Below are 27,814 nucleotides of genomic sequence, written 5' to 3' on the forward strand. Positions count from 1 at the left end.
GTTTTATTTTAATAGAGAATAAATTAATAAAAACAGTTTTAATATGAAGAATTATGAAGTGAAACCCCTGGGAGCTGTGAGCTTCATTTTTCTTTCCCCTCAGACAGAAGTTTTCGCCGTTTGCAGGCCGCAGAGCGACGCTCGCGTCAGCATCGGGTTTTCAGCTGCGGAGCTACGGAAAGCCAAGCGGGTCACAAATCCTGGTACACTCCTGGAGTGTGTAAGTACACGTTTTGTTATACTTCAGCGGGGATCCTCATCTGTCGCAGCTGATGGGTGGACGAATCGCTGACGTTGAAGGAAAACCGTACAAGCTGTTGATTGTACACCTTACAAGCTTTTATTGGTCACTAATGTGAGCTTTTTATGTCAAAGTCATCACAAAGTTTCAGTTTTTAAGTTTTGAGTTCAAACCCTCCGACTTTTGAGAAAATCTCATCACCGTGTTCAGCTTACGTCTCGTAAAAGGAGGCCGTTTGATATCAGACATTAGATATTTTGATCTTCTAAAGTAAAACTATTTTCATTCACAAATTCAAAAATCTGGACGCACATCTTTAATTTTGTAAATATTACAAAAAGATACATTTGCAGTTGACTGAATCTAAAAGTAGTTTCAAACAGGAAGTGGTTTTTGGCAGTTAAATGTGGCAGAGTGACAGCAGAGCTGATTAATGTTGTTTGTGCACGTCTAAAGAAAACAAAACATCTGAAAACAAAACTGAGTTAAGTTATATTATAAGCTTTAAAATGTCATCTTAGTTTGCCTTATGGCAGCCATTTTTGTAGACAGTAAATTACCAGCTGACTCAGCAGATCAGCGAGGGCCTTTGACTGCAGGTACATCATTTAGAGCAACAAATCAGACCTGAACCTCCTCATTTTAGCCCAAATAAATCTGCTCGTTTCAGGAGTTTCCTACAACCTGACTGGACCCCGAACTCGACAGCAGCTGATCTGAGTTATTAAAAGCTGAACTCCCATCAGCTGCTGTGGCGTCTGCTGGCGGCGACTCGAGTCCTTACAAGCAAACGTACTGAACTGATCCGACGCTGTATAAGAGTTTCTGATTGCTTTGGTGTCCCTCTGCAGCCTCCGTACAGTCGGATCAGAAAGACGACGTTTGGCCTCCGTTGTCATCATCATCGCTGTGTCCGTCGTCCTTCTGTTTGTCCCATTCAGAGCGTCCTCGGTGACTGCCTGTCTTCACTGTCTTCTCGTCGTCCGTCCTCTTGTCCTCGTCCTCTGCTGGACTCTTCTTCTGTCCCTGTGAAACGCATCAGTGAGTCAGCAGTGGATTCTAACTTTTCAGATATTTCACTTTGAGATGTTTTTCCTCTCTTACCTGTTCAGGTGTGTCGGACGTCTTCTGGTCTAGAGACCAGTTCCTGCAACATAACGGGAGGGAGAGTATAAGAACGAGCGGATGACGAAGAGCTCTGATGAGAGCCGTGCGGGACTTACGTGTAGCCTTCAGCTTTTCGGCTGATGTCAAAGCTCTCTTGGTCACAATCTTTTTGTTTCTGCGTCGTCCTGAACCTGAGAGGATCAAACACACACGTTTAATTTCAACATTTAACCTCCAACGAAACATAATCCACACACGTCTGAGGCTGCTGTTTCCGGATTCAGGAGGCTTTTTGCGACTGATTGTTTTTGGAGGACAAAGTGAAAGTCTGAGACATTTGAGGGAAATCCCAGCAGCTTCGTTTTCCTGTCAGCTAAAAGTCATGTTTGCGTGCACAGTGACGTGAATTGTGATGTTAACCTTCAGATTTCAATCTCAGATTCTGACATGAGATTTGTTATCTGGTTTGTCCACTCGGGGGCAGCGGCAACAAGCTGTAAACACAAAGCTACTCTCACCTGACGATGAAGACGATGGTGACGATCAATCCCAGCATGCTCAGGGCCAACAGGACGGCCAGGGCGATGACCACAGCCTGGTCGGAGGCGGAGCCTTGAGTCTCCATCTCGACGTCAAAATGGAGACTGTCGCCGAACAGTTTGGCGAGCTCCCCCTTCACGTCATCTGATTTGCTCTGAAGCTTCCTGATGGATCAGAGGACAGAGTTACAGCTGCACACCAACGTGTCAGCGGAGACGTACGGTGGCCCGGGAGGCCATACTGAGAAACTAATCTTTACGTCCCAAGTCTGCCTGTTCCATCCTTAAAGGAGGAGCGGGACATGTCAGTCAGAGTGGTTTTACTGTGTAAAAATCTGAATACTACAACTCAAACTCCTACTTTGTGACCTCCTCAGAGGAAACGACCGTCCCTCCCTCTGTGGAGATGAAGCTGACCAGAGTCTTGGCTGCTGCCCTCAGCGCTCGGGACTGGGAGGCTCCTCCGTCAGCGCTGGACACCTTGATGATCTTCACGGTCCAGCCCAGAACTTCCTCTAAGGATCTGCGAGGCAAAAAGAACAATCAGGATTATTTAAAGAACGAACCTCAAACGATCTAAACCGCGACCTGAAGTGGTCTCACTTCTCCAGCTCGGGGACTTTCTTCTCCACGGTGTTGGCCGGCTGGTTGAGGGAGATGACCACCACGTCGCTGCTGCTCGCGCTTCCCTGGACCTCCACCTGGGAGCACAACAGGGCTGCGGTAAGTCTTTTCAAATCTAAAAAGCTTTATTTAAACACTTAAAAGCTCCCAAGCGTGCAGGAAGCCGTCAAATGACAGCAGTGAGTTTGTAAACGGAGCTTCACAACAAACGATAAAGTGTGGAAGTTTGTGATGTGACCTCCGTGGCTTCCAAAGACAACAGCAGTAACACTAAAACAACCAGCGCTGAGCCACAGCTCGTGTCTCCAACAGTCCTGTATGACCTCACGTTAGATTCAATCCCCTGAGTGTGCTGCTCGTGTGTGCATTTATGGAAATGAAACAAAGATTAACGAAAGACTGATGTCTGCCAAGATGAATCGAACCTGGAAACAGAATCTGTACCGTGCTGGTGTTTTACTGGGTTCAGTGTGTGTGGGCTCGTCCTCCATCTTGTTTTCAGCACACACGTTTTGTTTTGTTGTGACTCAGACTCGCCTTGATTTTTTTTCACGTCTGCTGGATGCTGACTTCCTGTTACTCACCTCCACCTTGGCTGTGGCATGAAGTCCTGTGGGGTCTGTGGCCTTCACCTCCACCTCAAACAGCTGTTCAGACAGCTCCGCCACCGACACCACGTAGAGCAGGCCTGAGGACGGCTCCACGTCAAAGTAAGGGCTGGGTGCTGACAGACTGTAGACCAGCCGACCGCCATCGCCCACGTCCGGGTCTGAGGCCTGCGAGGGACAGACGACCGTTCGGTTGATCTGACTGAACTCTACAGCCACACGGTTTCAGTGAGTGTACACAAAATATAAGATGTAAATTTTCATCAACACTATTTACATAAAATTACAAACACAAGTGCACAAAGAACAAATCAGACATAATGCGTCACAAACAACAAGCGTCATAAACCAAAACGACTCAAGGCAACAAATCAAAGACAAACCCAACTGCTGAATACGCAGAAGCAAAGAAACAAACCAAAAGTAGCTAAATTATGAGAAGAAATGAGATAAAATGACACAACTGAGATGAGATTGGTCAACACTTCACGGTGTTTGATGCCAGCTGGTTTCAGGTTCAGGTGCGACGGACAGCAGAGTCTCTGGGAGACACCAGCAGTTCACGGAGGAACTATTTTCTTTCCGTATCACTGCGCCGAAGGACACGTTCATCTGCTAACGGGCGGGAGGCTCGTGCCAGGACGGGATGTAAACAATAATTGTCCAGTTTTGTAGTGAACTGTCCCTTTAAATTTAGCCTCAAACCTTTGAAGTTTAATGTCACGCAAACGTTCAGATTCCTGATGACGTGGGTTTTACTGCCGCTCGATGACTCATTAACCGCACGTCTCCCAGTCCTGCTATCGCCCAGCCCAGAGCAGAGAGCAGCGGACTCTGTGCTTATCTAACATGGCGCTCTTTATTGCTCTCAGTGTTTGTGGAAACAATGTTTTCCAGCGATTGGAACCTGGCAACAGTCGGGCGTGGTTACCTGGAGTTCGATGACGCGGGTTTTATACGGGGCGATGCTTAACACCGAGGCTTCGTACTGGCTGGAGGGAAACTGCGGAGGCTCGTTCACGTCCTCCACCTGAACTGTGACCTGAGACAGAGAGAGAGAGAGAAAATGAGTCAAAATCCTGAGGAGAACTGCGGTGAATCCGTTAGCGGAGCGGGTGTGGACGTCGTGGATCGAGAAGAAACTGGCAACGTGGTCGGTGACATAACCGCTCCACGAGCTGAAGCGTGAGCTCGTTAACAGCCAAACGGTCACCCGTAAACGAAGTGACAAACGCTGCAGTTCCTCTAACGGCCACTTGAGGTTGGCTCCAAAAAGTGAGTCAGTCCCCATAGACCCCCATGTTCAGATGTTTAGCTTTACAGCAGAAATAAACATGTTAATTTCTCTGTTCATACTGTGTGCATTTCCATATAAGTCACCCCTTTAAATTGCACTAAGGTTTAAAGTTAGCTACCCGTGAGCCGCCTGAGCTGTCGGAGGCTAAAGTGAACCCAAACGCACAGAAACAAACGCCATCAGTGGCTGCTGTTACTCGGCAGCTTGCAGCTAGCATACAGTAAGGTGTTCTGGCTGTTTGGGGTGAATAAACGTATTCAAACTCACGTAAACATGTGAATAACGCGAGACAAAACTTAGCTTCACAGCCCAATTGGCTATTTGTTGTACAGTCTATGACTTAAACGTCCTGACTCACTTTTTTGCACAATTAATACCTTTGAATCAGCGCAGATTTTATTTATTTATTTATTTATTGTTTTCAGATCCGGTCACCCATCAGCCAACCAGCATTATCGTCACTACACGTATCTGTATGAAGATCTGAATCCTGATCCAGATTAAAACTTTCTAATTTTTATTCTGTCGATAAAATGGGCTTTTCCCTTCAGTAAACAATCCCACCTGAGATCACCTGAAATCTTCAGCCCACGAACATATCTGTAGCACAAAGATCGTACCACTGCCACCGCTGACGTAGGGGGCGTCCTCGTGTCCACTGCCTCCACGTCCAGGATGTACCACTCCTGCTTTTCTTTGTCCAGCTGTGCTCTGGTCTGGATGGCCCCGCTGGCGCTGATGGAGAACAGGTCGGCGTGTGTTTTCAGTTTGTAGGCAACGTCGTAAAGGTCACTTCCTGAGGAGGCCAAGACGCTGCCCACCGTCGTCCCCACCGGCTGGTTCTCAGGAAGGCTGAAGTTGTAGGAGGAGCTCCAGAAGGCCACGCCCTCCACCAGACTGACGAGCCTCAGATTGACCAAAACTTGGGCTGCAGCGAACACATGCAGAGTTCATACAGACAAACTCAACTTCTGTTCTGTAGGGTCCTCGTGGTGTAAACAGAAGGGAACTGGTTACAGCAGGCCAACAAAGCACAAGTTATCATTTTAACAAACTAACAAGCCAAACCACAGCTGATAATCTTTGTTCTTAAAGTGCTGTCATATCTGAAACCAGGGCTCATAATGTTGAGGATTTCTGTTTTGTTAGCTTGGCGTAGAGGATGGAAAACCACCTGATGCTGTCAGACTCACCTGTGGAGTTCAGAGGAGGCTGGCCGTGGTCTTTCGCCATGGCTGTCAGCAGCAGTGTGGTGTCCTCAGTGACATCAGCAAGGTCAGAGGTCAAGGTCACGGCTCCGGTCTCACTGTTTAAGGCCAAATATGGAGAACTTCCTGCAGAGAAACTGTGACAGAAAGAGAAAGACATGTTAACCCAAGCGAGGACAAGCGGAACATCCTTGAAGAAATGTATTTTATTTTGAAAAGTAACTATTTTCTCAGATTCACCAAACCCTTCTCACTGGACTAACTTGTTAAAATGGTTTTCCTGATTCATAACATTTGAGCGCTCAAATCATTTCAAGATCAAATCTGTTTGTACAACGGAGTCAAAGTGAAATGTGAAACTTAAAACAATCAGAAGCTCATCTCAGAGCCTGATCAACACCACTGACTCTATATAAAGATGGACGACATGTCAGATCCCCAGAAGTGAAGCCCAAACATCTGAACGCCCCCTGGTGGCTGGCTGTAGTACAGCTCATAACCTCCTGTCCCTCCATGTTAGCAGATGGGACACGAGTCAAACTAAAAACTCAAAGTACACATCAAATAAATTTTTCCCAAAGATGCTTTCTATCATTTTAGCAAAGTTCTTAACACACTGATGTTTGTTCAGGAAGTCATTTTTCTGATCAGTTTGGTTTTAATTAGTTATCTGATGCTACAAAAAGACGGGTGTATGATCGGGAATTTGATACCGCCATTCCACCTCGCAATCAGTACTGCAGACTGTGGCTCCAGATGACATCACCAGAACAAGATGGCAGCGCTCATATCAGGGATATTTCGGCTTCAGTTTTGTATTTTTTGTTTTGGGAGGGAGTGGAGACAAGTCGGCCATCTTTAATTATTTTGATGGCCCACATCTTGTTAAAGAGTACAGATGATCGATGAGTTCTTAAAGGCAGGAGTAAAACTTTTATCACAAATGTCTTAAAACGTGAATGTGAGCTCTAAGCTAAGTTAAAGGACACTGACCTGTAGGTGATGAGCGAGTTGTTCCCGGCGTCTCTGTCGGTGGCCATCAGCGTCAGCAGCAGCTGCCCCTCCACCACGTCTTTCAGCAGGACGCTGCTGACGTAGCTGCTGGAGCTGAACTCCGGTCTGTTGTCATTGACGTCGATGAGGCTCACCGTGATGGTGGTGATGTTCTGGTGACAGGAGTAAAGAGCTCTTTCACCAAAGGAGGTTTACACTCTAATATCAGTTTTATCATGACAAATACAAGCACACAAATTCTAAACCTTACCAAACTAAGAGATAGGTATTAAAGGAAAAGTTCACTCAAAATGAAATTTCATTCCTTATCCGCCCACGCTGATGGAAAGTCGGATGCAGCTTCATTGTCCACAAAACATTTCTGGAGCTTCACAGCAAAACAGCGTTGCAGCATGCGTTTGAGCTCAGGAACCCACTTCAGATGGTGTGTCCGCTAACGCTTTTAGCTTAGCAACTACGGTGAAGATTTCATCTTAAAGAAGGGAGTAAATAACATCTTGTCAAATCAGTATGGCCTCTTGAGAGGGGGGTCTCAAACTGATTTGGGATCTCAGGGGTTAAAACAAGCCTCCAGCTTCTCCAGCCGTTTAACAGAATGCTGCAGCACCTTTTAGCTGTGAAGCTTCAGAAATGACATAAACACAAACTTCAGTGATTTGTTGCAGAACCAAATCTGGTTACTAAAACCAGTGAACCGTCGCAAAGTCCAGCCTGGTTTACATCACGTCTCCCTCCGTCTTTTCTCGGCCGTGTCTCACCTCTCTCTGCGGGCTGCCGTTGTCTGAGGCCTTGACGACCAGCTCATACGTTTCCCTGCTCTCCCGATCCAGAGAGCCAACAGCCAGCAGCGTCCCGTCCTGCAACACAACACACGGTCTCAGCGGTCGACACAACCGACACAACCCACAGTCCTCTCTGGACCTCTGCTCACCTTTCTGAACCTGAAGAGGGGGTGAGGGGCGGACAGGGACAGGGTGACCTCTCCGCTGGGGCCGAGGTCTGCGTCTGTGGCCACCAAGGTGAAAACTTCTCCTGGACTTTGCTCCGAGTAGTCGCCCTCTGGGATCTGGAGAGGGTCTGGGATAGCAGGAAACTGTGGGGCGTTGTCGTTGTAGTCCAGGACGGTGATGTTGAGCTGAGCTGTGGCTCTCAGTCCATCAGTGTCCTGATCCACCGCCACCACCTGAATGCAAACCAACAGACAGGATGTTACCAGCTTTAGGGCTCCTCCAGGACCTAAACGTAATGTATGTTTTCACAAACTGAGAACCTTTTTACAGGTTTTTTGTATTCCACTGATTCAAAATGAAATTTGTAAAGAGTAAACCTTTGTAACATTTATGACATTTGAAAGAAAGTGTTTGCACCTCCTGTTCAGATAACGATAATGTTCAGATTGGGATAACATTTTATTAAAATGCGAACTGCAGTGCGTTACGGAGGAGAGGGAAAAGCCGGGAGGCTCGAAAAAGATGCAGTTTGTACCTGTAATATGTAGCTGTCCTTCGTCTCTCTGTCCAAGGTGACGTCCTTCCTCAGTGAGACCACGCCCTGATTGTTAATGTCAAAAGTGTCGCTGGTGTAGAGGAAGTGACCGCTGGAGAATCCACCCTGAGGAAGAAGATAAGGCTAAAATATGACTTTACGGTCAGGGTTAATCATCAGCACCAAAAGCAGCAGGTCCAATTCAATTCAATGCAATTCTATTTATATAGCAGCTTATACAATCCAAATTGTCTCAAAATTGCCTGAACCCCCAAGCAAGCAGACAGGAAGAAACCTTAACATAAAGTACGATCTGAGCAATGGCTGAAACACGCGGGAGGGACCTCAACCCTCCTGTCATCTGAGTTTTAGTCGGATACAAATCTGCCAAGTCAGTCGTGAGTTAACCAAACTGCTGTCCTATTTCACCCAACCAGTCAGACTCACCTCGTCCCTGTCAGTGACCTGCAGGGTCAAGATGGACGCACCGCTGGCCAGGTTCTCAGAGACGGCCACGTCGTAGCTCTCCTTACTGAACTCAGGTGGGTTGTTGTTCACGTCCTTCACCTTCACCACCACAGAGCCGTTCCCAACCAGAGAGGGAGTCCCGCCATCAGAGGCCTGAACCACCAGACTGTACACCTTCACCTCACTGTAGTCCAGAGGCTGGACCAGCCGCAGAATCCCGCTGGAAGAGTCCACCTCAAAAGCAGCAGGGTCTGAGGAGGGACTTTGTTTGGAAATACTGTAAGTAACTCTCCCGTTTTCTCCTTCATCTGGGTCTTCAGCTGACAGGGTCAACAAGTTCGTACCCACTGACTCTGTCTCCGAGACTTCGACCTGATACTTGGTCTCTGAGAACCTGGGCACGTTATCGTTGACGTCGGACACTTGGACCAGCAGGGAGGCTGTGGCCGACCTGGCTGGGCGACCCTGATCTTCAGCCACCACCTGCAGGTTGTACGCCGCTTTGGTCTCCCTGTCAAGTGCACCGGCCACAGTCACCATCCCAGACACGGGATCAACAGCGAACCTCCCCTCTCCCCCTCTCAACGAGTATCTGATCTCCCCGTTGAAGCTGCTGTCTTTGTCTGTGGCGGGAACAGCAGTGACGTTGGATCCCACCTCTGCGTCCTCTGGGACTGACTCTGTGACAGAACCGGAGCTGAAAACCGGGTTGTTATCATTGACGTCGGTGACTCGAACCTCCACGACTGCAGTGTCTGTGTTGACCCCGTCAGAGATGGAGATCTCCACAGAGTAGCTGTGTGGGGCTTCGTCGTAGTCGAGCTTCACCTTCGTGGCGAAGTCACCGCCGGGGGAGATTTCGAACTTGTCGGCTTCTGTCTCAACTCTGAGGGTCACAGGGACCTCAGCAGCTATTGCAAGGAAGTCAACCTGAATACAAAAATCAAATAAATAAATCAGTAAATGAGCTGGTGATAAATATAAGAAATCAAGAGTTTTTGGAATTTGATGTATTTAAACATGAATTTAGAAAGTCTAAATCACAAAACCAGACACCTTGAGAATAAATGGAGGAAAATGTATCTTCCCTATAATTCCATCCTCACACAATGACAGGATGAATGACTATCATGGTCATGGGTTATATGTTTTTTAAACCACTGAAAACAGCAAATTGACTCCGTTCTCATTGCCAATAGATGAGTTTGCCTTCCTGTTACTTTTCTTGCGTGACACGTTGACACCAGAAAACAGGGACCAGTGGAAAGCAGCATGGAGGCCTGTGATGATGTTGGAGTGCTGCTTGAAGTACACTGCATAGGCAAAAGTATCCAGACGCCCCTCTGTATGGACCTGTTCCTCAAGGTTTGTTCTCGGCCCCTGACTTCCAGTGAAGGGAAATCTTAATGCTTCAGCACACCAAGACATTTTGGACAATGCTATGCTTCCAACTTTGTGGCAACATTTTGTTGAAGGCCCTTTTCTATTCCAGCATGACTGTGCCCCAGTGCACAAAGCAAAGCTCCATAAAGACATGGTTGGATGAGTTTGGTGTGGAAGAACTTGACTGGCCCACACAGAGTCCTGACCTCAACCCCATCCAACACCTTTGGGATGAACTGGAACGGAGATTGTGAGCCAGGCCTTTTGGTCCAACATCAGTGTGTGACCTCACAAATGCTCTACTGCATGAATGGGCACAAATTCCCACAGAAACACTCCAACATGTTGTGGAAAGCCTTCACAGAAGAGTGGAAGCTGTTAGAGCTGCAGAGCTGTCTGTGTGTTTACAATGAGACGTCATTAAAGCCCCATTGGTGTGATGGGCAGCTGTCCCAACACTTTTGTCCATGTAGTGTATTTACACGGCAACATCCAGAACTTCATTTCATGTCAGGGTTTTTGTCCGGACTGAAAGGGTTGTAATTAATGTTGAGCAAAATTCATATCAGTAGAGGGACGCAATGGGTCAATATTTTGTCAAAAAGAAGTCTAATTTGTGAAAATTTAGGGGTCATTGACTCGAAAGTCATCAATTTAGAGGCAGCACAGTCGGATTTGAATGCTAGGCACACAGATTCTGAGTTAAACACTACATGACCAGGTGTCTCAGATCTAATGCAGCCATCTGTAATTCATTCATTCATTCATTATTTGCTCATGCAGGATAAATCCCTTTAATTTTTACTCTTTAAGCTTTTCTTTTGCAGGTCTAAGCTCATTACATTTCATCCCTATGACTGCTCCTCCTGCATCAGTTTTAGATCTGTCCAGCACTGTCATGTTGTGGTTTGTCCTGCGTGGCCTGCCATCAGAGACTTTCCTTGTCATTTTAAAACATCTCTCCGCCATCAGGTGAACTACCTGAGCCAGTTTTTGGAGAAGCTCACCTTGAGGATCACTGCTCCTGGCTCTGTCTCTTCTTCTATGGTGCCACTGTAGGTTCTCTGAGTGAACTGTGGTTTTGCATCTCCAATGCCGAGAATCTCCACCTGTGCTAAGGCGGAGCGGGACACTATGCCTCCTAGAGGAGAAGAACGATATTAACGTGACTTCACTTTGACTGGCTGATCTGAAAAGATTCACTGGACGTGTGAAACACCACAATGTTCACACCCACCGTCTGTGGCTGATATGAACAGCAGGAACTCCGAGGTTTGATGTGCTTCCAGTGGAATGATTTTCGTCAGAGTGATCTCTCCAGTGGTTTCATCAATGGAGAAGTAGTCGTTTTGGTTCCCAAAGTCGATGGAGTATTTGATCCGTCCATTGGCGTCTGCATCTCGATCCTCTGCCTCGACCTTTGAACACATCATAGAGAAGAAAAACACTGTCAAATACTGCCAGCGTTTTCTCTTATGAGCCTGTCCACAAGTGTTTCCTGGAGTTGTAAAAATTTGTGGCTTCATCTCGTCCTCCAGGAAACAACTGACAAGTTTTAACCCTTTATCGGGCAAGTGACCATATTTGAGCACTTAAAGTAAAGGCGTCAAGGCCTCATGTTATTGTTACTGTTATTGGGTAGCATGAAGGACAGGCCTAATGTTATTGTTAATGTTGTTGTTTATGTTTTGATATGTATTTATTTTTTTAACTCTAACGGGCAAAAAACAATATATGGTCACTTTGTTCAAATTGATTTTCTACATGAAAATACATTTTTTTTCAAAATGTTACAAAAGTAAAATGGTCATGTTATTTGCTCCCAAAACACTCTGGGGTTGAAATTTTGAATTTACAAGTATTTCAATGAGTGCCCTTTAAAGGGTGAAAACCAGCAGTTTCCCTAAAGGTCGGCACCATCTTGGACAACCACGGCTGCTGAGCGCCCACGTTAAGGTTGAATGTTAGAAGGTACAGAAACAGTTTGAAGACGGTCCATGTTGTCTGGGGCCAGCAATGCTCCGTTCCCTGACCTTGAGGGCCGTTGAGCTGTGAAACAGTGGCGGACTCAGGTTGTCTGAGGGGCAGGGGTGAAAAATGAAAAGGGCACCAGCTTGCAGAGAGCCGTGATGCTTTTATGGCAAAACAGTTACAAACTCTGCTTAATCGAAGTGATTTTCTAACTCACGTGTAATCACTTGTACACCTCTGTAACAAAAACACACCAGGATTTACAAACTGTTTCGAGGCACATGGAGGTCAGCTAGTCTCCTCTCATGCGGGACAGTCTCCATCACGTCTCCTCCACCGGCAGGACACTGAGAGACTCTTACCTTCACAAGCAGCATCCCCTCGGTTTGGTTGGTGAAGACTTTGCTCTCATACTTGCTGCTGGTGAATTCAGGGCTGTTGTCATTCTCATCCAGAAGAGTTATGTTCACATTTGCAATTGCAATGTGGTTGGGTGGTTTCGTCTCCTTCGCTTCAACCTTTACAACATGATGGACAAGAGGATAACATCTGAAGATAAATGATGAAGATTACTGGTCTCAAAAGTGGCCTATGTGAGAACACGAGGCTCCAGCTTGTGCCAGTGGGATAATCACCTGAATAAAAGGCCTTAAGGCTTTATGGGACACAATGTCAGTGTCTCACCAAACTGTTTTAATAAGAGCGAATCACAACATCGCTGCTGATCTTTTCAAAGTGAAAATCCAGTTAGAGACAAACATGTTAAAGTTCAAAGTCGTCGAAGTTCATTTTGACCTTGAAATGATTAGCTCGCCAAAAGGTCCAATTTTGAGCTGATTCTGAAACTTCATTCTTCTTCATCTGTATCACAGTCTTCACCTCCAGCCACATGTCAACATATCCATCACCATGACAACTGAACAAACTCCATCTGCTGATGAAGACATGTACTATGGTCGAAGCACCAGGATATGCTAGTAAGTGGACCCTAAGTTAATACTCTTTGAAGCTTAATTTTTAAGCACCCACAAAATGAGACTTAAGTGAGAAACAAATTTAAAACAGCTGCTATGCATTTATAAATTGGTTTGGGTGGACTTTGACTTGGGGAAAGGCACACACTTTGTTTCTATGACACCGTATGGCTCAGCTTTTATTTGGGGTTTTGTGTCTTCTTACTCTTTGATGTTGCACGTTATTAACAGGATTAACAGGCTGAGTTACTCCGATGCTACTTTAAGGTGGACTTTGCCTTTAAAACCAATCCGCGCCTTGGATCACGGTTACCTGAAACAGGATCCTCTCGGTGGTCTCTCTGTCCAGAGCTGTGGAGTTCTTCACTCTGATCGTCCCATCAGAGCTGATGGAGAAAGGAGCAGATTCTGGAAGGACCTGCAGAGTTCCTACAAATCCTCCCTGTGGAACATTAATGACATGCTGGGATAAGAACTCTTTACAGTTTAGTATTCAGATAATAATTCCTCCCTTTCTGCAGGGGTAAAGTTATTTGCAAGACCTTAAGTAGTCAATGCAGGTGATCTGCAGGCTACATTCAACTCACCTCGTCCCTGTCAGTGACCTGCAGGGTCAAGACGGACGCACCGCTGGCCAGGTTCTCAGAGACGGCCACGTCGTAGCTCTCCTTACTGAACTCAGGTGGGTTGTTGTTCACGTCCTTCACCTTCACCACCACAGAGCCGTTCCCAACCAGAGAGGGAGTCCCGCCATCAGAGGCCTGAACCACCAGACTGTACTCCTTCACCTCACTGTAGTCCAGAGGCTGGACCAGCCGCAGAGTCCCGCTGGAAGAGTCCACCTCAAAAGCAGCAGGGTCTGAGGAGGGACTTTGTTTGGAAATACTGTAAGTAACTCTCCCGTTTTCTCCTTCATCTGGGTCTTCAGCTGACAGGGTCAACAAGTTCGTACCCACTGACTCTGTCTCCGAGACTTCGACCTGATACTCGGCCTCTGAGAACCTGGGCACGTTATCGTTGACGTCGGACACTTGGACCAGCAGGGAGGCTGTGGCCGACCTGGCTGGGCGACCCTGATCTTCAGCCACCACCTGCAGGTTGTACGCCGCTTTGGTCTCCCTGTCAAGTGCACCGGCCACAGTCACCATCCCAGACACGGGATCAACAGCGAACCTCCCCTCTCCCCCTCTCAACAAGTATCTGATCTCCCCGTTGAAGCTGCTGTCTTTGTCTGTGGCGGGAACAGCAGTGACGTTGGATCCCACCTCTGCGTCCTCTGGGACTGACTCTGTGACAGAACCGGAGCTGAAAACCGGGTTGTTATCATTGACATCGGTGACTCGAACCTCCACGACTGCAGTGTCTGTGTTGACCCCGTCAGAGATGGAGATCTCCACAGAGTAGTTGTGTGGGGCTTCGTCGTAGTCGAGCTTCACCTTCGTGGCGAAGTCACCGCCGGGGGAGATTTCGAACTTGTCGGCTTCAGTCTCAACTCTGATGGTCACAGGGACCTCAGCAGCTATTGCAAGGAAGTCAACCTGAATACAAAAATTATTTTATTGACTACTTACATGGAATTTGTGGGGAATCATGATCCTAATTATCCTACTTTCTGAACTTACCCGAAGAATCACAACTCCTGGGTCCTGCTCCTCTTCCACAGTGCCACCGTACCTTTTATGTAAAAACTGAGGTCTTGAATCACCAGGTGCACGAATGTTCACCTGTGCCGAGGATAATCGAGGTATGATGCCCCCTAGAGGAGAGGTGGAGAAGAATATCATTTCAGACTTTTAATAATAGACGTAAATATTGATTTTTATTTTAACCTTTCATCCCTGTAGTTGCAGAAGGTTGCATGAGTTTAGGATGAGTAGCTGGGACTGACATTCCAGTACTTTATCACAGTTAAGGTTACTGCTGTTTTAGTGTAGGGCTGGTGGGTATACAGGACTTTTCAGACTGCAGCAAGTCTTCATTATGGCCTAAACAAACCCAGGTGTAAGACTTGTAATGGCTGCATCCAATTGCCTCCCAGCTGGTTGCAGCCAAGACCTTTCTGTCTTTTGCATGTCTTTGTATTCTCATTGGGATGACACGCTCTTTCCGAATCTCATCAATCAAAATCAATATTCTGTAACACACTGTGAATTGCAGCTGAGTGAAACTGAACTACAAAGTGCGTGAATTTGTTGTTCAATCGAATCTCAAAAAGTCTTCTCAATCATGGGTTTTATGTGAAGTCTGAGTGACAAAAAGCAGAAAACAAACAAGTTAAGATAGCCCCATGTTTAGGTTAGCCATGGCTAAGAAAATGAAATGTCAAAAGCAAGCTTGAAAGATTCAGTAAAGTACGGCAAAGGGTACGATGATGGGATAACAATTTTACGATCACAAAGAATTTGATACTGTCAACAGTTCCACACCTTCTTGACATGAGTCTTCTGACTGTGTCGCTGAAAGCTGGAAGTTTCAGTCCACAGAGAGCAGTTTCATAAAACTATCCAGTGCAGGTGCAGAACCTAACTTACAGGATTTTCTGTAGGACTGGCTTAATGCTTTGTAGTGTACGACGTGCCAAATAATCATTTTTGTGATTGTGTGCTGATTGGCTCTTTTCTGTAACAGGCTGAATCATCACAATCAGAATGGGCTGATTTTTGATTTCTAGGAAGCTGTAAGTGGTGCTGGATACTGAGAGTAATGCAGTTCAGGTCTACCATCGCTGGCTGTTACGTAGAGAGGGAACTCCAAAATCCTGTTTTCCACCAGGGGAATGATTTTATTTAGCGTGATCTCTCCAGTGTTTTCTCCGATTGAGAAGTAGCCATCATTGTTGCCAAAGTCAATGGAGTATTTGATCTGCCCATTTGCACCAGCATCTGGATCTTCTGCCTTAACCTTTGAGTTAAATTATATAAGTCATCAAGTTAGCATAGCATGTCTAAAATGTCAAATGCAAATAATATAGCAACAAGTTGTCGACCTAAAAAATCACAACAGAAAAGCAAAGACAAAAACAATCTGTTAACTATTACAAAAGCATTGGGCAACAGCAGGATTTTGTGCAATGATGAACAAATCAGACAGCCTGACCAATGAACTTTGGTACTGACGTGACTCAATTCCATTAGGTTGTAAATATAGTTCAGGATAGATAAACGTGAGTCATTGAAATAGTCTTGGAAAAAAGGTCCCTGAAATTGGACCTTGACTTTATTGAACTTTATCTATAATGTAAGATGAACCAGCAGCAATATAAGACTGCTGTGCACATGTTAAAGAGCATGTGCATGTGACAAACATGAGATTGAAATATGTCACAGAAACTGAATTGTTATAAGAACGTATGAAACAGCTGCCATATTCTTATTGTTGTAAAAAAAAAAAATACATATATATATATATGTGAATGGTAGATAAAATAATGTGACAGCATCGATTACGTGACTTCTAAACAGGAATGTTTTTGCCGGATTCATTACATATCTGAGTACAAATGAATTGTTTTAATCACTCACCTGGACCAGCAAAATGCCCTCGGTTTGATTTGCAAACACCTTTCCCTCGTACTTGTTGCTGGTGAATGCGGGACTGTTGTCATTCTCATCCAGAAGGGTCACTCTGACTTCCGCCACTGAAACATGGTTCGGTGGATCCGTCTCGCTAGCTTGAATCTTTTAATTAACAGAAGAACAGCATCTGAGACAGACTTACATACCGTGTAGAGATACAGCAAGGTGTGTTTAAATCTAAACCTGGTTTACCTGAAATGTGATGTGTTCAGTGGTCTCTCTGTCCAGAGCTGTCATATTCTTGACTCTAACCGTCCCATCAGAACCAATAGAGAAAGGAGCAGATTCTGGAAGGATCTGCAGAGTTCCTACAAATCCTCCCTGGGAAAGATCATAGAAGAGATTACTTAGTGATTATTACTTAACTTTCAAGTGTCGTTTTAAAGTAGAAAACTTTCAGAATTCAAAGGTAGTTCCAAAAGTATGGGGGCCAGCATATCACCAGGGTAACTGCCAACTGCTGCTCACTATACTGTTCGCTGTAGTCGTGTTTGGCTGTAGCTATAGCTACTGTCAACTCAGTTAGCCATGGAGCGAGTGACTCCAGAGCTGACTGGACTGTGCCTGGATCATGAAGGGAGTTCAGCTCAACCAGGGAGGCTCAGCAGCCTGAGCACGGCTGGAAACCAGACTGGGACTGGACACTCAGAGGTCTCAGAGACCGTGGCCAGTTTGACAAAGGGGCTGCACAGTGTCTCAGCAGCTGAGTTACAGCGGCTCGGACAAGGACTGTAGCTCCGGGGACAGGAAGACATGGCAGGCATGGACAGGAGACAGGTAAAGAAGCAGAGGGTAGTGAGAGCTGGACATCAGCAGCGGGTGAAAACTGCCTGAGGATTTATTTCAACTGAACCAGAGATGAATGTGAAGTGACAACCCTGGTTTTTGGTGAGTTTTGTTTTGTTTACGTCTCATTTGACAAGACAGTTGAACTTGTCTGCAGTAAAAGAGAGAAACTTGAGATCAGGCATCCAGTTGTATTTTTCTGTTTAGTAAGGAAAATGGTGTAAGAATATTTCCCTTCTTTATGCTTGAATTTGAGTTTGTTTTGTTTCCTTATTAGACGAAACGCTAAGAGAGCTTGTGAAAGTGATGAAACCTTCATCTCCCAGCTGAGACTACATGGGGCTGTCGGACTATCGCCTCTAGAGGTACAAAGTGCTATTACAGACAGGATGGGCTGGGGCTAGCTGGTTAGCATGCTAACTTCAGTAGACATCTCTGCTAATCGTCATAATGTCAACACTGTCAACACATCCCGTTGATGATGTTATTTCATTTTTTGAATGTTTTAAACTAAAATTCTGGTCTTATCTTACAAATTGCCCCTTTAATTAAAGTCTACCTGGTCCTGGTCGGTGACAATGGCATTGAACACAACAGTATTGACAGGAGAATTTTCCAGAAGTTCTGCAGAGTAGTTGGGCTCGTCAAACTCTGGAGCATTATCATTCACATCCTCAATAGTGACAGACACCAGAGCATCAGCCGTCTTCAAACCGTCGTCCGTCTGGGCGGCCTGCCGAGAGAAGACATCGCAGATAATCAGTGGTTAAGCTCAATCCATTTTGTGCCGCGTGCCGTATGAACTCTTTCACTCATTCTGTAAAAGATCCAGATGATGTGCTCTGCGACCGATAATTCTTACATGCATGTGTCTGATTCCTAACGTTTGGAAATAAATTAGTTTGTAAAATGTTGTCACTTCACAAAACACAGATTATGCAGTAAGTACTAACGTGGCTCTTTATTCTCAGCTTGCTGTCAGCTTTCAGACAGGATCCAGGGGTTGACATCGGTGTATCCGTAACTGTTCTGTTATTTTTAGCCAAGAAGCTAGCCGCTTGCTAATAATGTTGCTAGCTAGAAAATAATGGAACCGGTTTGGTGCTGAAAAGTGCTGTGCGTGGTAGTTAATTCTGTATGATATTCCAATAGAAACTGATTCTTGTCTTGATATGACTCTTGGAATTTGCTACATTTTACACTATTTTGTAATTTTGATTTTGAGTATTTGAAAATAAAACATCCTTGTTTATATAATTTTCAGCAGAAATTAACGACGGAGTTCCTCAAGGTTCGATTTCAGGTTCCCTTCTTTTTTTCCATTTTGTGGAGACACAGCTGCCCTCCACTGCTACGCTTTAGCTTTTAGAGGATTTTATCACATTTGTTCTCCTTAGTATGTCTTCAGTCCATCTGGTGCAGACCTGGGCAAACTGTTCCACAAAGGGCCGGTGTGGCTGCAGGTTTTCTTTCCAACCAAGCAGCAGCACACCAGACTTGACTCATTTAATCAACTGATCTCAGTCTTCAGACAGTTGATTGGTCAAACTGTGTGCTCTTGGTTGGTTGGAGCAAAAACCCGCAGCCACACCGGCCCTTTGTGCCCAGGTCTGATGGTACGAGCCACAGCAGTTGTAGCACATTTCCCTCCGTGAATGATTACGTAGTAAAGTGTCAGTACCTTGATGCTGACTGAGATCACATCGCTGTTCATCTCCTCTCTGTCTATGGCCGACAGCACTGACAGAACCCCACTGCTGGAGTCAATATGGAAGTTTCTCTGATACCTTTCTGGAGACACTGAAGAACAAAAAGAAAGAAAAAGACAAATTTCTTGAGTATTTAGTTTTTCGCACGCCTGAGCTAAATTCAAAGCTTTAGTTCCTTGTTGTTTACCTGCACTGATGCTGTAAGACAAAGTGATGTTGATCCCAAGGTCTCCATCCTGAGCCTTTATCGCCTCTGGCTCAATGGCCCGAAACGTCCCAGTCTCAAATATACAACACACGGATTCAAATGCCACAATTCTACCAGTAATTCTTCAGAATTAAAGAAAACATAGCAGTGTAGATCAAAACAGAACAAGCTAAGCTAAGCAGACTCAGAGACTCACCTGGGTCTCTGGAATAAAGGCCTGGTACACGTTGTGGATGAAATAGGGATTGAAGTTGTCAAAGTCGTCGACGTCGATCACCACGGTGGCCGTGTCATTTAACCCCCAGTTGTCCTGTGGTGAACCATCAGGTTTTCAGCAGTTAGTCATCTCTGCTGGCTCTGAAGAATCCTGTCAGAGCAGATGTTGGCTCTCACTCACCTTTGCCGTCACAATAAAGTTGTACTGTTGGACCAAGTTGTAGTTCAGACGTCTCTTCAAAATAAAAGCTCCAGAGTTGGTCAACATGAAGTCCTCTGAAGCTGGTGCCTTGTGAAAGAAAGTTACCGTCACATTTCCCCAAGAATATCGTAGTTTGCTCAATGTGACACTTGTGGAAGCCCAGACAGGCAGCAGTCACTGAGTTTAATATATTATTTTTCCAGTCCCACCATCTTGGGACGGAAGACATTTTAATCTGACGTAATCTCACGTTCCTGTCAAGTGTTTCTGTTTTCCTGTTGTTGTGCTTTTTATCCGTTCATTATTTAATTGACAGGCAGAAATATGACGTAAGCAAACTGAATTAGCAGATGTTTTGTCGTGTTTAATTTGATGAGCAGCCTGTGTTGTCTTTATTTGCTTATTTTTGTTTTCTTGAGGATACCTGAGCAGACTCACTGTCAGATTTTACGAGCGACTGCGTCCGCTCTCAGCTTCCACAACGCAGCGACGAGCAAAGTGAATGTCATAAGTATCTCGTTATTGATTTAAATGTTATCTCTTTGTTACTGCTTTTAGAACTGGTGTAGAGGGAAAGATTATTACAAAGGAGTATGTCACTCTGTTGTTTCCTGTGGTGCTGTCTTGGTCCACAGCTGTCACTCGAATAACTTCGCTGTCCAAAGGTTCTGCCTGAAAGAAGAAAAGGACGAATGATTGAACGCGACTGTAGTCAGGTGAGCCAATCAGAAGTAAGCTAACTCTTCAGCTCATCCAATTACACGTAAATCCATGACACAAACCGATTTCTTGTGTGTCCCACTGTCAGTGTCAGCGTGACCTGCACTGACCTCATGCAGGTCACGCTGCACATTTCACTCTGACCTTTTCGTAGTGAAACACCTGTTTCTGTTTCATCAGCAGAGGTGAGACCAAGTCGTGGTCTTGAGACAACTTTCAAGTCATTGCACTCAAGTCCCAAGTGCTGAACTTTGAGTTCTGAGTGCTGAACGAGTCGCGATGTGCTCTTCACCAAATGTCATTTTAACAGCAAACCTCCACTTTCTTCTTTGTGAAGTTTAAAATGACAAATGAAGGTGGAAGTTGCTGCTTCTCTGTCTGCACCTTCGTCATACTACAGTTTGGTTTTTGTTGAGGTGGCTTGTTTACAAGGTGCACCTGAATGCTCCATGAAGTCCCAGTCCCTGAGTGTTGGACTCGGACAGACAGCAGAGGACAGAAACAGCACGTTGTTTGTGTTTATATTGACTCACCAAACAGTCAGTCTTTGAGTCTTGGCGGGAGTTTGTTGGCATTAACGTTAGATGATTCAGTAAATTAGGGGAAATAATCGATTTATGGTGTTTTAAACATACTTCAAACACACTGTTTAATCTTTGCATTTGGGATGATATCAAGTGTGTTCAAGTCAAACAGCTCAAGTCCAAGTGCAGTCACAAGTCTTTGGTGTCCAAGTCCAAGTCCAAGTCCTGTCCTCTGTGCTGTTGACTTGGCACACCTGTCAGGTGGATGGATTATCTCAGCAAAGGAGAAGTGCTTACTAATGCAGATTTAAAAAAAAATAAAGTGAATAGAAAAGTCTGAAAGGTGAAAATAAGAAGTGTTGCGTTGATATTTTTGTTCAGTGCAGCAGGTCTGTGGTCCTTCTGTAACAGATGACTGACCTCAGAGACAGTCGTGCTGTAGAGCTCCTGAGAAAACTCCGGGCTGTTGTCATTGAGGTCGTTGATTTTCAGCGTCCGAGTGTTGTTGTACTGCAAAGGAACATCACATCAGCTGAAGCATTTCGTTTTGAAGCAACTTTCACTCCTTCCACTCACCTTAATTACTCCGTTACACATGACAGAGTAGTACAAAGTGCGGTCGCTCTGTAAGACATGAACACACACAGGATGAAAGTCCCTCTTTGTGTTGTAACAAAGCATCACGTCCTTTCTGGCAAAGTCAGTGTTGACTTTTTAAGACACTTAACAAAATCCTTCCCAAATGTCAGTGAATAAAAACGCTGTGGTTTCCACGTGAAGCGGTGTAAGTTAACGTAATATGTCGGCAGTACGTGAACTTGTGGCTGGCCTGACTCACGCTTGCCAGTATGTCTGCGTCCAGCGGCTTCTTGGTGCGAACGGTCGCGCTGGTTTCTCCCAGTGTGAAGGTCAGCTCCAGAAACTCCAGGTGGGAGGGGAAGATGTAGGGCACCAGCTTCACGTCACTTCCTGCCGCGATCCCCGTCAGCAGCTCCACATCCCCTGCGGCATCATGGGAGCAGTGAGAGAAGGAGCACATAAACATCTCACCTACCATCTGAGGGACACGCAGCTTGAAGGGAAGCAGGGACAATTGTCCTAACTGGTCCTTCTTCTTCTGCGTCACAGTTTCTCAGGAATCAGTATAATAATACATCACATATATGATATTAACATGGAATCTGAAACTCCATCAAAACTTTTAGTCACATTCCAGAAGGCCACTTGAAATCCAACAACATAAAGTCAATTTAAATACCAATGAAAGTGAATTGATTCTTTCACCTGAGATGCCACATGAAATTAATTTAATTATTATTTTAAAGAACAGCTCTAACAAAAACTAATTCCTCACCTTCTGCTTGGCGACTTTAAATTAATATAATTTTGCGATCTTTGCCCTTTAATTTGAATGTGGTGTCTGACTCACCTGTAAATCCTTCATCCACCTGGCCGAGTTCTTGACTGCTACCCCCATTGCAATTTATGACTGTGGTACCTTTAGAAACAGAGAAATTACAAGTTAACAGAGAATAAACGGATTAAAGTAGCTTTGGTCAAATGACCAAACACTCCTTCATTCTTCATTCTTTTTCTTCATTTTCTCAATATTTCATCAGTGGTGCATTGACAGACTGACACGACGTGAGCCGAGTCAGAGTGCAAACACGACGAAAAGATGAAAAGAAGATTTAACTATAAGAAAAGTCTTCCAGTTACTCTCTGAGCTACTTTCACTCCAGCTCTATTTAAGTATAACCAGGAAGATGTACTTAAAAGTATTCAGAACAAAAGTACTTGTTGCGGTAAAATGTCCCCTGTGACTGTTGTCCTGTTAAACCTGATCTCAGATCAGCTGACTGTGACTCCTGCATTGATGTAACAGCAGGATTTTGACCGCAGCTGATGATCTGCTGATTGTTTTCTCCAACAGCACAAACCTCCACATGATTAAAAATAAAATTAAATAAATCAAAGGAAAAGCAGCAAATCTTCACCTTCATGAAGCTGAAGTCACTAAATGTTTTTACATGAGAGCCGACTTGCCTGATTATTAGAATAACTCACAGTTACCTTAAATGTGTACTTAAGTGCAGTACTTGAGTTAATGTACTTCGTTCCACCCCGGGAGCTTGATGCTGCCCACTGCTGTGTGTGTTTCAGTCAGTGATGGGTTAAATGCAGAGAAGTCATTTCCCAGCTTGGGATTAATAAAGTAATTAAATTGAATGAAATGAAATGAAATTAAAATAGCCAAACAGGTTGTGTTAAACTCGATCAAAAATGTTTTTTAATGGTTTGTTTGTGGTCTTTCTAGAGGCTGACGCTGGACTTAGAAACACTAAACGTTAAACTGAGGTGTGATCAAACCCACAGCATGATTTTAACCTCAAGCCCGTGTATTTTGCCCTACGCAGTAACAATGCAGACGTGAGACCTGACCAAGCCTGGCGCCCCCTGCAGGCCGAACGATCAGGTCAGAGCCACAGTTTAGTACAGACTCAAATAAAAACAAATGCTCATAAAAATGTCAGTGCTGATGCTGTCAGGTTAAAGTAAATAAAAATCCAACACAGACAGAAAATAGAATCGTTTGTTCTGCAATTTTAAAATAAATTTGTGCCACATTTGTCAATTTCTAACCCCAATCAATCCTGACTCCACTCACCTAAAGGATTTCCAGAAACGACACAAAGGGAGAAAACGAGAAGGAGACCAGGCCGAATCCAACGGCAGGCGTCCATGTCGGCTCGGCTGTGTTTCCCCTCAAACCTGAGAACCGACACTGAGCTGATCACCTGGTTCACGGGCGTTAACAGGCAGCTCGGCTCAGCCTCCTTCCCAGCAAGCCTGTTTAATGGCTGGCTGTAAAATATTACAGGGTTCACTGATAGAGGACTGCCAAAGAGCAGGACCAGGTCCGAGTTTCATTTCCCCTGAAAAGGTGTGAACAAATGGTGTTTTAACTCCCAGGAGACGTTTGGTGCTGCTGCTGCTGGTCTGCAGTTCAGACTTCAGGAGTAAATTTTGATCTTTTTTGCACTTGGCTGTTGCGTCTTTGTGGACGGCTGTAAAACATTTATTGTCTGTTTGAAAACAGACTCCTCCTGCCAGAGAGCTGAACTGAACTAAACTAACATGGAGACACTGATTTTTATCACCACAAATCCTACAAAAATTAACTGGTGATACTCTGAAACCGAGTTCACACACATCAGTAGAAACCAGGAAGGATTGATTATTGACTGGGACTTACAGTCAGTCTGTTACTGTAACCAAGGCTGAGCTAACACTAAACACAACACAATAAAAATGATTCAAACAGGAGTCTGTACACAGATCAAGATTAGCAGGTCTGCTGTCTCAGAGCAGATCAATCTCTTCGTAGTTCTTAAAACACATGCTGTTTGTTGCATCTGCACTGCAGGAACTGCTAACAACCAGTTACAAACTATGGTTGTTAGCAGTTTTTTGGTAATACTTTTGTACTCTACCAGCACAAGAGGCACTTTGCCTGACACAAGTCTACATGGATTGGTCCGGATGCAGGCCATATGCACAAAAGTATCCAGACACCCCTCTCTATGGGTCTGTTCCTCAGGGTTTGGGCTCGGCCCCTGACTTCCTTCCAGTGAAGGGAAATTTTAATGCTTCAGCATACCGAGACATTTTGGACAATGCTACCCTCCCTGGAACCCTTTGGCCTAAAAGCACTTAATGACGGAGGTGGGACAAACACATTATTTTTCAGGTCACCAATACGTCTCAAGTCTCAAGTCCTTGTGTTGAAGTTTTGATTCAAGTCCAAGTCCTCGTCGCTGTGTTTTGAGTTCACAAGTCATTTGTGACTTTCACCAACAGAACAGAAACTTGACTGAAACAGAGAGCTGAAGTCAAAAGGTGGCGTCTGGGTTCACCGCCAGCTTCTGTAGCTCTTCACTCATGGGTTTCTGAGGAGCCACTGTGAAGCTCAGCTTTGGCAGCGTCCATCTCGGTCTCCTAGCTAATCCAAAAACATGCAAAAATGTGGAGCACAGACTTCTTGGACGGTCTGTCAGTAAAACGATCCACACAGCAAGCCATATTATTTGTCTGACTTTTGGCCACTGATGAACATGCAGACTAAGCTTCCAGGCCTGAAACTTGGTGCCATAAACTTGCATTCTTCTGTAATGTCCAGCAGGGGGCGACTCCACTGGTTTCAAAAAGAAGTCTGACTGTATGTAAACATGTAAGCCTATGAAAAAAATTGCCTCCTTCTCTCTTTATCTAAGAGCATGATGTTCATTTTGTAAATTATGCTCCCACTTAGCATTGCAGTTTTACACTTAGGATTCGCTTGCTTTTGGAGCCCACCTCAAGTGGCCATTTGAGGAACTGCAGTTTCAGCACTTGGCTGTTGACTACCTGTTCAGCAGCAGACAGCAGACAGACTCTGACCAGCTGGTTGTGCAAAGAGGAAACTGTTTGCATGTACAGCAGCATGTTGGCCACAACGACAGCCAATGGCAGAAGGAGTGTGACTGTCGCCGAGTTTGAGGTTGTTCTGCTCACTGGTGGCCAAAATTCAACATTCATGACTATGACAGACACCGTGAAACACAATTACAGAATTAAGCAACAAAACTAAACACACCACATTATTAATGGTCACCTTTACTGCAGCAGAGTTTACCACACCTGACTGATTGGTCCAGGAGTGACATGTCTTGACTGGGATTTCCTGTTCCTCTGGACTCAGTCAGTAAGCCTTTGTGGGTCTGTGACAACAATTAAAAATGTTTAATTAGGTTTCCTTTGGTCCAGATGTGACATCTAAGACAAGAACACTTTCTTGTCTTAGATGTAGTAAAGACCTGCCACTTTTGTGTTCATTATTTTTATGTTCAAACTATAAAATCATCCTTCCTTCTTACTGTGTTCACCGCAGCAGCAGCAGCTTCACTGCCAGCACTGAGAGGAAAACGGACGAAGTGGCCAACATCCATCTGACATCTTCATCCACCAAAGGTGTCTTCAAGAAAGGTAAAAGTTTATCTGCATTTAACTTGACTCTAAAGGGGAAGGTGGCAACAACATCATTATCAATTATTAACACTTTAATGGAGTCTCATCTCGTCAAATCTTGTGAAAATTTGAAGTCTTCACGGCTACACACCCAACCACGTGGCTTCACCATTTTACTGGATCACGTCCATCCCACACACTGATTCTGAGCAGATTTTAAGTATGTAGTGTGTTCACACTGAAAGGGGACAAAATCAATAAGCTAAAAACACTCAGGATGCATCTGAAAAACACTTGAATGTGCTTCTTGTGGACACTGTTGTCCCAAAATGTGCTGCACAAAGTTACTGGATGCTCCGTTCACTAACAGCAGAGGTTGAGTTATGTTCATGAATACGGTTTGTTCACGTATTGTCACACGTAATCTGTTAAACCTGCACAGGCAGCTGACACTGAGAAGCTGCTGACGTCACGGCTTAACTGACGCGCATTTTGTGAGGTGTGAATGTAACTTACTGTTTCATGCTGAGTGAGTATTTCATGCTGAGTCATGCATGTTGATTTCTTGGTGTACTCGTGGGAATAATAATAATACTACAGCACATACAGCATTCATATGCAGTGTGGTATTGGAGAGGGGAGGTGAAACCAGGGAATAAATGGACCCAAACGCAACACACAGGACGAAGTCAGTAAGGAGCAAAAGACTTTATTAATTAGATAAGGGAAGCGTTGCTGAGGGAGTAAAGCGTCCACCAGGGAGCGGGACAGGAAGTCTACTGAAGTCTACTGAAAGGATCGATAACAAAAAATCCTTTTTAGCAAAAATTTAGCCACAACGAAAAATTCCTCCTTTTAAAAGAAACCTCCACTAAAAGGTCCAATAACATAAATCTCTTCAGCAAAAAATTAAGTCACAACAAAAAAAATTCCTTTTTCAAAAACAAAGGGAAAAAATCAGTCTACTTTACCAAAGGAGAAGGCAGGAGGCAAAACAGGCAAGGCAACTGGAAAGCAGAGCACAGGAACAATCTGACAATGACAGATGGACAGGGGTCGCCTTTGTCACCTGTGTGGAGAACAGGTGAGGGCAGTGAGGCTGATTGAGGTGATAATGGGCTGAAGGATGAAGCATTCAGGGGAAAACAGAAAAAACTGTGACTTATGGACAGCAGATCATGACAGGAGGAGTAATGCAGAATAGTGCACATCAACAACACACGGTTTAAAGTATTCATAATGAGTGTTTCCAGAATAAATATTTTGTCCAGTGTGAACTCACTACATACTCAGAACCTGCTTAGAATAAAGAGGAACTGAGCCGCAACCTTACAGTGTGAAACCAGAGTATTTTTTGTATGGAGGCGGAGGTCTGATCTTAACTTTTTCTTGGTGCAAATGGGCTTTTTGATCTTTAACTTTAATTGGTGCATCGAGACTCTGGTTCACTTTTGGTATCAACACCTCAGACATGTTGTGTTCCCCACAAAGGATCTTAATCAAGATGTCCATTTCTTTGTTATTTCTACTGTCAGTTTATCTTACACAAAGAAACTTCAGAACTACTGAGTCTTGTGCAGGACAAACACAGCAAATGATGCAATGCTGCCACATGTCACAAGTTCTGAAAGGAAACACCGCAGGAGCTGATGATTCAGAGTCACGAGTTGTGGCCCACCTGTATGAACTGTGGCATAATAATGATAACAATCACCCTGACATGTTGCTTTTCTATGTGTTCGCCTCCCCATGTGTTGAAAAATGTGCAAGCAGCAGACATCCAGAGAGCATCCTCAACAGGCCAATACCCCTGAAGAACTGGAACAAGGCCTTGTGAGGCTCGGGAGTGCAGTCGGGCTGGGAAACGTGTACCGTTGTGATTCACAAGGAGGTCAGAGGCAGTGCAGAAGCTGCTCTGCTGGGGGACAGGTTGCAAAATATTGTCTTC

The 27,814-nt window shown here is 44.8% G+C and overlaps 1 protein-coding gene across 7 annotated transcripts; it reads right to left on the reverse strand.

The window, feature by feature from the left end:
• Positions 1-324: 324 nt before the first annotated feature.
• Positions 325-26,948, reverse strand: LOC124051890 (cadherin-23). Of its 7 annotated transcripts, none has more exons than XM_046375689.1 (39): positions 26,838-26,948; positions 26,018-26,104; positions 25,776-25,873; positions 25,540-25,619; positions 23,528-23,724; positions 22,289-22,357; positions 21,698-21,861; positions 21,436-21,483; positions 21,280-21,369; positions 20,201-20,287; positions 19,595-19,702; positions 19,394-19,507; positions 19,177-19,270; positions 18,962-19,080; positions 17,840-18,013; positions 16,687-16,815; positions 16,441-16,596; positions 15,640-15,820; positions 14,542-14,675; positions 13,507-14,457; positions 13,233-13,361; positions 12,308-12,463; positions 11,212-11,392; positions 10,982-11,115; positions 8,571-9,521; positions 8,124-8,249; positions 7,570-7,821; positions 7,397-7,495; positions 6,618-6,790; positions 5,610-5,761; positions 5,037-5,344; positions 4,051-4,161; positions 3,096-3,287; positions 2,491-2,588; positions 2,249-2,410; positions 1,867-2,052; positions 1,465-1,539; positions 1,346-1,388; positions 326-1,267 (listed from the first exon to the last, which is right to left on the reverse strand). In XM_046375689.1, exons 3-39 carry the CDS (start codon positions 25,845-25,847, stop codon positions 1,109-1,111), a joined length of 6,654 nt encoding a protein of 2,217 aa, XP_046231645.1. In that variant the 5' UTR covers positions 25,848-25,873; positions 26,018-26,104; positions 26,838-26,948; the 3' UTR covers positions 326-1,108. The 7 variants fall into 7 exon arrangements, with proteins under 7 accessions (XP_046231679.1, XP_046231645.1, XP_046231630.1 ...); XM_046375674.1 differs by having other exon boundaries at positions 25,776-25,913; XM_046375698.1 differs by having other exon boundaries at positions 327-1,267; positions 23,528-23,631; positions 25,776-25,913.
• Between the last annotated feature and the right edge of the window lie 866 nt (positions 26,949-27,814).

Source organism: Scatophagus argus, chromosome 2, assembly GCF_020382885.2.
Source record: "Scatophagus argus isolate fScaArg1 chromosome 2, fScaArg1.pri, whole genome shotgun sequence".
In the NCBI taxonomy this organism is placed as follows: domain Eukaryota; kingdom Metazoa; phylum Chordata; class Actinopteri; family Scatophagidae; genus Scatophagus; species Scatophagus argus.